Source organism: Maylandia zebra, linkage group LG22 (genome assembly GCF_041146795.1).
Source record: "Maylandia zebra isolate NMK-2024a linkage group LG22, Mzebra_GT3a, whole genome shotgun sequence".
NCBI lineage: Eukaryota > Metazoa > Chordata > Actinopteri > Cichliformes > Cichlidae > Maylandia > Maylandia zebra.
In genome coordinates this window covers 20,622,266-20,633,852 of record NC_135187.1, presented here as the reverse complement: position 1 = coordinate 20,633,852, position 11,587 = coordinate 20,622,266, and the positions used below count along the sequence as shown (strand labels likewise).

At 40.8% G+C, this 11,587-nt stretch overlaps 1 protein-coding gene across 1 annotated transcript; it reads right to left on the bottom strand.

Moving 5' to 3' along the window:
- Window positions 1–8,686: 8,686 nt before the first annotated feature.
- Window positions 8,687–11,268, bottom strand: LOC112430139 (lactose-binding lectin l-2-like). The gene is made up of 2 exons (XM_024798264.2): window positions 9,500–11,268; window positions 8,687–9,157 (listed from the first exon to the last, which is right to left on the bottom strand). Exons 1-2 carry the CDS (start codon window positions 9,585–9,587, stop codon window positions 8,724–8,726), a joined length of 522 nt encoding a protein of 173 aa, XP_024654032.1. The 5' UTR covers window positions 9,588–11,268; the 3' UTR covers window positions 8,687–8,723.
- Window positions 11,269–11,587: the final 319 nt, after the last annotated feature.

Below are 11,587 nucleotides of genomic sequence, written 5' to 3'. Positions count from 1 at the left end.
GGGTGAGTGCTACTGGGCGGTAATTACTGAGGCAAGATGGGTTGGAGTTTTTGGGTATCGGGACGATGGAGGTGGATTTGAAGCAGGCCGGTACCACAGCGTGGGCCAAGGACAGATTGAATATGTCTGTGAGCACTCCTGCAAGCCATCAGGGCCTGCAGCCTTGTGGACATTGATCCTGCTCAGCACCGCTCCTACATCGGTGGGGGAGAGAGGCAGAGGTTGGTGGTCTGGCGTCACGTCTGCTTTGGTTGTGGTTGTGGGGTTCCCTCGCTCAAAACGAGCATAAAAGTTGTTGAGCTCGTTGAGGAAGGAGACATCAGAGGATGTGGGGGAGGGTTTGGTGGTCCTGTAGTCTGTAATGGTCTGGAGTCCTTGCCACATGCGTCGGGGGTTGGAGTTGGAGAAGTGTTCTTCTACCTTCTTTTTGTAATGGTGTTTGGCTTTTTTGATGCCCTTCTTTAGATTAGCCCTGGCTGTACTGTAGGCGTGTGCATCTCCTGACCTAAAGGCGGTGTTGCGGGCCTTCAGGAGGAGACGAACATCCCGGTTCATCCAAGGCTTCTGGTTGGGGTACATGGTGATCCGTTTCTGGGTGGTGACACTGTCTGTGGTTTCGGAGATGTAATCCAGTACAGATGAGGCGTACTGGTCCAGGTCTGTGTGGGTGAACATATTCCAGTCTGTGTTTTTAAATCTGTCCTGGAGCACTGCGTCTGTCCCCTCTGGCCACACTTTAATTGTCCTCACAGCAGGTTTCACACGTTGGATGAGTGGTGAATACCTAGGTGTGAGGAACAGGGAGAGATGGTCCGATTGTCCAATGTGGGGGAGGGGTGTGGCTTTGTAGGCTCCAGCCAGGTTGGAATACACATGGTCTAAAGTCTTGTCTCCTCTGGTGTGGCAGGAGACATGTTGGTGGAATCTGGGGAGGACTGTCTTTAAGTTGGTGTGGTTGAAGTCGCCAGCAACAATAAAAGCAGCCTCGGGGTGTTTATTCTGGTGTTTGTTAATGGCTGCAGAAAGTTCTTTCATGGCCAACCGAGCATTAACGTCGGGGGGTATATACACGGCAGTGAGTATGATCGAAGTGAGTTCTCTGGGGAGATAATAAGGTCTGCATTTGACCATTAAAAACTCCGCATTAGGTGAGCAGTGACTCTCAGTAGTAGTGGAGTTCATGCACCAAGCATTGTTCATATAAATGCACAAACCTCCACCTCTGGTCTTGCCGGAGTCATCTGCTAGCCTGTCGGCTCGGTGTGTGTGGCGTCCTGCTAACTCGATAGCATTGTCCGGGCAGCTGTTGTTCAACCATGTTTCGGTGAAAAACATGACATTTGAGTCCATAATCCGTCTGTTGTTAGTGATGGAGAGCCGTATCTCATCCATTTTGTTTGCCAGAGAACGGACATTGGCGAGAAAAATACTGGGTAAAGGCAGCCGGTGTGGTGTTAGCTTTAGCTTAGCCCGTAGCCCTCCGCGCCTACCTCGCCTTTGTTTACGATCTCGGCACCGTCTGCGTGCACTTCCGCCCGGCCGGGGAGAGTGGGCAGCCTCCGGTGTTCTGGAGATCTCTGGGATGAGTCGGAGATCGGCGATAAAACTGTTGGAGTTGTGAGTCCAGATGTCCAGAAGGTCTTGTCTGCTGTAGGTCAGCAACGCACAGCAATTCTGGACGAATAATCCGGTTAAAAGTAGATAAAAAAAAACGCTAAATAGCAGATTCTGGAGAGACACTGAGCCTCACGTTGTTCACGCGCCGCCATCTTGGAATCTTGGAAGTTAGAATGATTCAGTTTCTATCAGTAATTAGTTATGTAATGTACTGAGAAGTATTGGGTAGACTTCACCTTATTTATTTTAGTATTTTATAGCCTTTAATATAAGGGACTATTTACTAAAACTATGTAATAAAATTTGCCTAAACAAAATCAATGCAAATTGTTACAAATTTACTGGTTAGATCTATCGATTGTTTTTTACAGTGTATTCTTTACTTTAATTGAACATAAATGAACATTCAGATTAAAAGAAAGCTTTAAATATCCTAGACTATACGCTTTTGATGTAGAAATTTTAATTTACTGTTTAACATTTAGCTAATTATTGATTTAAATACAAGCTAAAATGCTGCTACAGACAAGTCACCAGTTAGCAAACTAACTGTTCAGCATACAGATATATCCATTCTGGGGGCTGTTGAGAAAACAACAAAACCCCTTTGAACTCACCCATACACCAATATTTCCACAAAAATCTCACATAACTAACAATAGGACTTTTCCTTGTTCTTTTGACATTTGTTAAATTTCAACATGTTCCAGAAAGCTGTGTTTGTTTTACTGCGTAAATATGTTGTATTGCATCACAGCAGTGAACAAAGTGCAGTTTACTATTTGATGGGGTGGGGGAGGCTTGGAATCAAAGACTAAACTATGCAGCTTTAAGTTGTGGAAATAGCGGACAGCATTTCACCATAAAGGCACTGTTCTCAGTCCTCAGCACAGCAATGTTAAGCAAATATGCAAGTAAAATAAATTTATTTATTGTTTTTCAAGATACAAATCACAAAGTGCTTCACCTGATATAAAATCAACACAACATAAGCCCAGGAGTTAGATGACATCAGAATGAAATGTCTTAATGGGTCAAGGAAGATTTACAATATTGAACAATATCTAACATATTACGCAATGTAAATCGTGCATCTGATATTCAAAAGGGTGTTGCAAGTCAAGACACGACAACAATATCATCAAACAGACTCAGTATTCGTGGGTGTTAAATATTAGCACTTCAATCTTCAAATGACCTTTCCTCCAAGTCTATCGAATCTAAATTTTTTCTGTGCTTCACAGAGGAAAGTCAAAGGTATTTTTCCAGTTACCTATAAAAATTGAAATTTCTTACATTCCTAATAATAAGAACTTTGAGAGGAGGCAGCGCGAGGGCCGAGGTGGCTTTCAGCTGGAGCAGAGAGGAGAGAGCTGCACACACCTGCAGCTCTCTCCTTAGAGGAAGGAGCCACACATGTAAACAAAAATGACATCTGATCATGGATCATGATATCATAACAACATGAATCTTTACTGTGCAGTCTTAATGTGCTTTAACCAGTTTATATATAGTATATAGTTCATAGTTAGTAAGTTATATCAGACATCTTTTCTTCTAAATTCCTAACGACAAACAGTGCGAGTTGCACATAAAAAGGAAATTGTTTTTGAACACTCAAGCTCATTCCACGTGCACAGTTCTCCTTTCCTTCAGCGTTGTTTGGCTCTCCTTAACCCCAAAATTCAGAGCTGATTTGAGACCCACATCAGACCACATCCATCTGCCTTCTTTGTGAATGTCCTAAGCTTTGGAATAATCTTCCTCTTCACATTAGGCAATCGACATCAGTTCTGGTTTTTAAATCCAGATTGAAAACGCATTTTTATTCACTGGCTTTTGACTCAGTGGTTGACTGACTTGTATTTTATTGTTTTCGCTATGTTTATTATTTTATCGTATTTATTATTCTTATGGTATCTATTATGTTTCTATTGTTCAGCACTTTGGTCAGCCTTGTGTGTTTCTAAAGTGCTATATAAATAAACAATGATGATGATGATGATGTCACTGAGTCCGATCCTGGTGAAGACATTTTAACCACTTTCAGGTCTTACTCAAGGTTTTGATAAAATTATGCCTCTCCAAGACTGTGGGTTGACACAAGGTTGGTTCCCTCTGACACACGGTGTGGCTCTGCATCAGCCCAGGTCATAGCTATGGCATTGTGCATATAGCAGCGGTCGCTGTAGCTGTACCAGGAGCTGGTTTCTTTGGTAATTTATTTGATTGTATTTTATTTTAAAAAGGCTTTTTCAGCAAAACAATTAAACAAAAAAAGTTCAGTATAGATGTTGGGTGTTTTTTACTCCTGCTTCAATATTGTGGCAGGGTGTGGTCTGTGGTGGCGCTGCAGGGATGATGGAAGCACCTGCACGGCATCTGCAATCACACTTCGCCGGCTTAAAATCTGTGCTCTGTCTGCTGTTGTTGTTGATGATGATGTGAGTGGCTGGCAGCTGCAGAGCTGCAGCCACGTGTGGAAGAAAAGCAGTTAATAAAGGTGATGCTGAAAAGCATGTTCATGCAAACTTCGTCTGGTCTGCTGTAGGTCATTTAAAAATATATTAACGTTAGTTGTGAGCAGTGTTGGGTTACTTTTAAAATGTATTCCACTACAGATTACAGAATACATGCCCCAAAATGTAGTTTGTAACGTATTTTGTCACGTTACTCAACGAGAGTAACATATTCTGAATACTTTGGATGCTTTTTACAACTACATGAATGTACTATTGCTGTGTGATTTATTACTATTACTAAAGGCTACTCGCCATACCAACACCAACTAGATTTTTAAATCTTAATATAAAATGAGTAACAGTAGGGTGGACATTAGGTAAGGCTGCACTTTTTGCAGCGATCTTGTAAAAAAAACTATTCTGCACGTATATAAAACATGTCTGCGGCACTGAACCGTAGTAAAGGGACCTCTGGCTAATAGTCGGGTTCTGTGTCGCGCTCGTAGCTGACAGTGTTGGGTAAGTTACTTTAAATTAGTAACTTAGTTACATTACTAGTTACTTCTATCAAAAGTAACTCAGTTACTTCAAGTTACTCATTACTTTCAGAGTAACTAGTTACTAGGGAAAGTAACTTTGGTTTTACTCAGAATTCTCTTGTTAATGTGTTGCTTCCGTAACTGGATACCCAGCAAGTTTGCCAGTCTTCTAGCTTGCTTACTTGCCACAAGTGCACTGTGCCACCTACCAATAGAAAGGAAAAAAATAATGTGCACATTTCCACAAGACAAATCCCACGCCTGGACCGTCGTTGACCGCCACATGATTCTAGCCTGCTTTTTACATCCAACACAAAAACTGCAGTCGTGGTGCTTTCGATTGTACTCAGAACTCGGAAATTCTGCCTTCCGAATAGGAAGATGTAGGTAACACCAGACTGCAGATGAGCTGCTTACAGGGCTGGACTGGGACAAAAAAAAAAAATCGTCCCGGGCATTTTGACTAGAAACTGGCCCACCATTATAGGAAAAATCATAAAGCCTTTGAATGAAAACAAACGCTGTTGTGACAGTGATGTACACTGTTCTGATGGTATATATGCATCAATCTATCAATCGTTTGTTGTAAGACTCAGATAATTATTTTTTTAAAAGCGAGACATTTTAAATGAGAATAAGAAAGAAAAGTATTTCTTTGTTCCCCCCTTTCCCTGTTAATGTCCTACCTGGCCCCGTGGCAACACTTTGCTAGACCCGCCCCTGCACAGTTACCAGCTGTCAGCTAAGTAAAAAAAAGGATCCTGGTGTTATTTGTCTCTCAGAAACAGTTCATAACTTCCCTTCAACTCGTTCATGTCACCTAAAAGGTCAACCTGTTTCTCCATCACCTGTTCAGCTCTGATGATCCAGTAAGGACATCTCCTGGTTTCATCTTCATGTTTCCCTCTCACCAGATAACCAAACCATATCATGACCAGCAGCTTTACAGCTGTGGCTCCAGCAAACATCAGCTGATAGTAGAAAGTAATATTAAATAAATTCTAACAACAGCTGATTAAGCTTAAAAGTGCTGCTGTTGTTTAGCGCGACATCCGCTGGTTTCCTCTTTCTGGCGCAAAGTGGACGATAAACAAACAAGAGAGCCGATCAGCTGATCATTGATCAGTTTCATGATTGAAGTAGAAACAGGAGAGGGAGGGGGAGAGAATGAGAGAAGAAGAGGCAGCTGTGCAGCGTAAACACAGAATAACTCCAGCTTTGTGCCTTTTTCATTGTAGCTGAAGTCCGGGACAAAATGTTCCTTTTCACCTCAATACGAAACCCGTAATATTTTCTCTGAATACGAGACGATTCTGTTTTTTACGGGACGGTTGGAAACTCTAATAATTAACCTATGAACAATATAAAGTTCAACATCAGTAACATAGCACCCACCCAGCTGTATAGAAACCCCGTCATGCTAGCTAGTATTCAGTACGAAAAAGTCAGCATAACGAAAATAAACTCCACCTAAACTTGGTTTATATGTGACTCAGATACACTGCAGGTCATAACTTCTTACCTGAAGTTCAGTTCACCTGATACTCAGACCGGCGGCTGCTTCGGGTCTCTCCTCTTGCCTCCCTTTTCCATCCTCCACCTGCTGGCTTCCACCACTTGCTAATGTTATTGAATCTGTGGAAGCTCCGCGATAGCCACCACACGAAGTAACGAATAACGAGCCTATCTAAATCCCAGTAACGAGTAACGCGTTCCTGGTTTTGGCATAATAACTAGTTACCGTGCTCGTTACCACAATAATAACGTAGTTACTGTAACGCGTTACTTAATAACGCGTTAGTCCCAACTAGAGATGGACCGATCCGATATTACGTATCGGTATCGGTCCGATACTGACCTAAATTACTGGATCGGATATCGGAGAAAAATAAAAAATGTAATCCGATCCATTAAATATCACGAAAGCACCTCACAAAACTTGCAACACGCCGTAACTCACCTCAGAACGTTAGCACGTCGGAGCAGTATGCATCACGTGATAGAGCGGCTGTGGCATGCGGGACCTGTCGGTGGTCTGGATAGCATGTGGAGCTTCGCTAGCAACCCGGCATTTCATCTCCGACAAAGTTATCCCGAGAGAAGTAAAGCAAGTGTGTAAGTCCATCTCTGAATGTTTGTAAAGCATTCCTGCGTTAAGCTTAACAAGCGACTGCCTCTTCTTGCTGCTACTTCAATCATGAAACTGCTTAACGATCAGCTGATCGGCTTTTCTGTCGTGAGTCCGTGTCTCTAGTTTGCTTTTGGCCCACGTTGCACCAGAAAGAGGAAACCAGCGGCTAAACAACACCAGCACGTTTAAGCTTGATCAGCTGTTGTTAGAATTTATTTATTATTACTTTCTACTCGAGGATCTTTTTCTACGTAGCTGACGCTGGTAACTGTGCAGGGGCGGATCTAGCAAAGTTTAGCCAGGGGGGCCAATAAGGCTTGAACAGGGAAAAGGGGGCACAAAGACATACTTTTCTTTCTTATTCTCATTTAAAATGTCTAGCTTTTAATAAATAATTATCTGACACCCAAAGTTTTAATTTGATGCAAAATGTATAGAAGTCCATTACTGTATATAGTAACTATTAAGTCTAATATATATACCCTAGTAAGCTATAGTACTTTTTCCTTTGGGAAGGTACCATCTGTGCAGTCTGCAATTTTGTTGAAGAAAGATGTTGAATCTATTTAATATTTCTTGAAAAATAATTGATTTCTGTGCATTTTTTTTCACACTGCATCAAATTAAGGTTGATTACGTCGATTAAGCATCATGAGGTGGAGCGTGAGGGGTGGTTCCCTATTTTTTATTTATTTATTTTTGTTGTTGCTGGGAGTTGGAACCCTATTAGTTAGGTTGCTTAATATTTACGCTAAGTACTCTTTAAAATACCAGAATAGGGAGGATGGTGTAGGTCTAAGTTTATTAGATTGATCAGTATTGCTGTACTATGAAATATTTTTCTTTGCATACAGGTATAACAGAATAGCTTTAGTGTAGTTGTTGTTTTAAACTTGAGTATGAACTTATACAAAATGCAGCAAAATATTTAAAAAACAGTTTTGTTGATTAAAACACACTATATCGGATTCATATCGGTATCGGCAGATATCCAAATTTATGATATCGGTATCGGTATCGGACATAAAAAAGTGGTATCGTGCCATCTCTAGTCCCAACACTGGTAGCTGAAAACTAGCTTTACTTTGTTGTCTGGGTCAACTTTTCTAGCGAGAGACAGAGAGAGCCGTTGAAAGGCTGCTCCAACAGAACTTATTGTTTGGGAGAAAAACACGAACACAGTGTACAGTCTTAATAGCTTACTTACAACTGGGCTCATCAGGCACTGTTTTTGGCTGCAGTGGTTATTATTATATTTACATGCTTCCAGCTCCCGTTTCTGGTCGGTGACAACTCATACTTTTCAACTCTCCTTTTTCTCCCTCCTGGCGCTCACAGACACATAACAGGTATGGCAGTCCATTCTCCCTGCAGCACGAACTACACTGCCCGTGAGGCTACATTCTTTAGGGCGATGCCTGTAACACTCTGCCTGTTGCCTTCTTATTAAATAATTTTTTGAATAATTTTTTAAAACACTTCTTCGCGTCATTATATGGGCTGCAAATAGGGGTGACGTGGACCGTTAGATTGAGACACAGGTATTACTACCTCTTAATGTGTGTTTTGTCTGGTTTTACACCAGCGTGGAATTACCAAAAATAGAGAGGGCATAGCCTAACATATGAAACAGGAAAAGACCGCTATGTAATCCATTTATTTCAACAAAGTAAAGTACCAACCCATATAAACGGTAACTGTAGCGGAATACAGTTACTCATATTTTGTATTTTAAATGTGTAACGGCGGTACATGTATTCCGTTAGTCCCCAACACTGGCTGTGAGATTAAAACAATGAGTAAATATTCCCTGTGATCCACCATCAGAGCTACCAGTGGATGATTCTGTATTCATGAAAATCAAGGTGAGTGAAATTTAATGACTTTTGCACAGACACACAAAAGACAGGTTACAGTGTGCATTCACATCTTTATTGTAGCATTGTACTAGCAGGAACAGAAGGTTCGGTGCTTCTAAGGACAGGTAATGCGTGTTGCACAAACATAAGGTAAATTGGTAGCACACGTGTAGTCATTCCATTTCTTATCTGATACTACATTGGTGTGAACACAGTGTTCATTTCCTCCCTCATTATCTGGTTGTGCTGGACTCCAGTAGACAAAACGCAGTGGACAACCATCGGACCACATCCAGGTGCCTTCTTTATGTTTGTCACTGAGTCCAATCCAGGTGAGTCCCTCTGCGTGGTCAAAGTTCTGGATCAGGTTTTTCACAAAACTCTGTTCCTCTGTATTGCGGATGGACACCAGGTTGGCTCCCTGTGACAAACAGTAGACCTCTGCATCAGCCCAGGTCATGCGGGTGGCGACATATTTGTAGCAGCGGTCATTGAAGCTCCACCAGAACATGGGACAGGCTCCACGTTGCAGTTTAAATTTCCGTTCACCTGAAAGGAAAACAGAATTCAGGGCTGGATGAAACTGTTAAAAAGTTGAGAAAAAGAGATTTTTTTTCTCAGAGTCACAGAAACAGAGGTGAAAATGCTCTGCTGGTATTGAAACAAGTAACTGCTTTAATTTAAGCGCTGCAGAGAATCATGGCTGCACAGTTGAAATAATGCCACTGGTCAAATGCATTCAGCAAAAGCTTTTCCCTCATTCACAGTTCCAAAGAAGAGGAGCATAAGGTAACAAATATCCACATAAAATGATCTTTTGCTAACATAATAACCACAAATAAAGGTAAAAGTAAATAAGGGAAAATAAGAGCTAGAAAATGAGACGGTTACCAGGTTGTTGCTTCACTTCATTGTCATCAGAGGGAGACTCAGAAGGAGCACCCAGAGCCAGACCAAACAAGAAGAGGAGCAAGATCATGTTGAAGCTTTAAGTCTCACAGTATGATGAGGAGCTGCTGCAGCTTCTTTGTACAGGATGGTTTCTTTTATAGCTGCCTGAGTGGGTGTTTTTACTGCTGGTGTGATATCATTGGTCAAATAGACCAAAACTCTCCACCATAAACAATAACATTAAATATAAGCCTGAAAAAATCAAATTCCAAAGAAATTCATAATTGTTTAACTGTTGAACAGTTTCCTCTTGGCACATTCAGGAGAACGTGACTCTTTATTTTATGTAGTTATATATTTATTGCATGGTAAAAAGCCTTATCAAGGTCATGAACAATTAAACAGGACAGGTCAGAGCTACGAAAGGAAACAGTAAAGTAAAACAGATGAGTTAATCTAACATAAAGAGAACAAAGTCCTTCCACACAGAAGGATCATCTCTTTCATTTTGGCAGGACAATTTAAAGTAAATAAGAAAATAACAAACTATTAAGACATATTTATTAATAAATGTGTTGTTTTCTCACTTTGGTTTAAATGTCAGCACTATTATGTCATTATGCTTTTTAGTTTCTATGAAGAATTACAACATGAGGACCCAAATGCAGACACTGACAACGGTGAGGGCAACACACACACACACACACACACACACACACACACACACACACACACACACACACACACACACACACACACACATTTTCATATCTCAGTCAGGCCATTTCCCTAGCTGCTCACACTGACCATCAAAAATACATGCTAAAGTTACTAGAACTTTCATGATACAATAAAAGCAGTCTATCATAAACTAAAAAACAAAACATAAAAATAGACTAAGAACAAAGTCCTGGTATTTACAGATAACCACCTCGACTTATCTGATGAAATTATCTTATTTCATCAGATAAGGATGAATAGTATTTGGACCTGCACACATAACTCCACAGAAAGCAAAAGCAAAAGATGTCATTCTAGCTGGCAAAAGCCATGAGATTTATTAGCTACAAGTCTTAAATAGTTGTCAAATACCACATTAAGGAACTTACAGAATTCTGAGATTTTATCTAAACATTTGCACAAGCTTTCACACATGCCACAGTTTATTTTTTTAAACTCATTAAGTTCACAGCAAATTGAACTGTGAAGTTTTTTTTTTTTTTACATTTTTATTGTTGTATGCTTATTACCATAGTACTGTAGTATCACCCCAAGAGAGCATGTTGCAGTCAGGCTGCTGGTTTACTTGTGGTTTCTAGGATGTATAAAATAGAAAGGGAGGCAGGCCCCTCTTCTGTGAAACCAGCTTCCGGTTTGGATTTGGGAGACAGACACCCACTCTACTTTTAAAATTAGGCTTAAATTTTCATTTTTGATAAAGTTTATAGTTAGCGCTGGATCAGGTAACCCTGAATCCATCTTTTGATAGTTTGCAATAGATCTTGGCTGCTGACAGTATAGGCATCAATAATACTACATCATTACAAATCCTTCAATATGTCCTCTTTTGAATTATGAGATTTGCAGTTTTTGTTTCGCGCCATAATCCATTGTCTAACCTGCTTCTCCCTGTGCTCAGGTTTTGCTTGGAGGACCTGTGGATATGGAGTGGTGAGCAGCCTTTATTTCACATGAACGTTTGGTAATTATTTGGAATCTGTGGAAACCCTGAAGGGAGACCGGGACTGTTACCACTTTGTGGCTGAGTTGCTGTCATTCCCAATCACGTCCACTTTTTTTTAATACCACTAATAGCTGACTGTGGAACATTTGGCAGCAAGATAACTTGATGACTGGACTTGTTGCACGGGTTGCATCCTGTTACGGTATCACACTGGAATTCACTGAGCTTCTGAGAGTGAGATATTTTTTTCCACAAATGTTTGTAGAAGCAGTCTGCATGCCGAGGTGCTTGATTTTATACACCTGTGGCCATGGAAGTGATTGGAACACCTGAATTCAATGATTTGGATGGGTGAGTAAATGCTTGTGACAATACAGTACATGTGTGTTTACTTTTATATCATT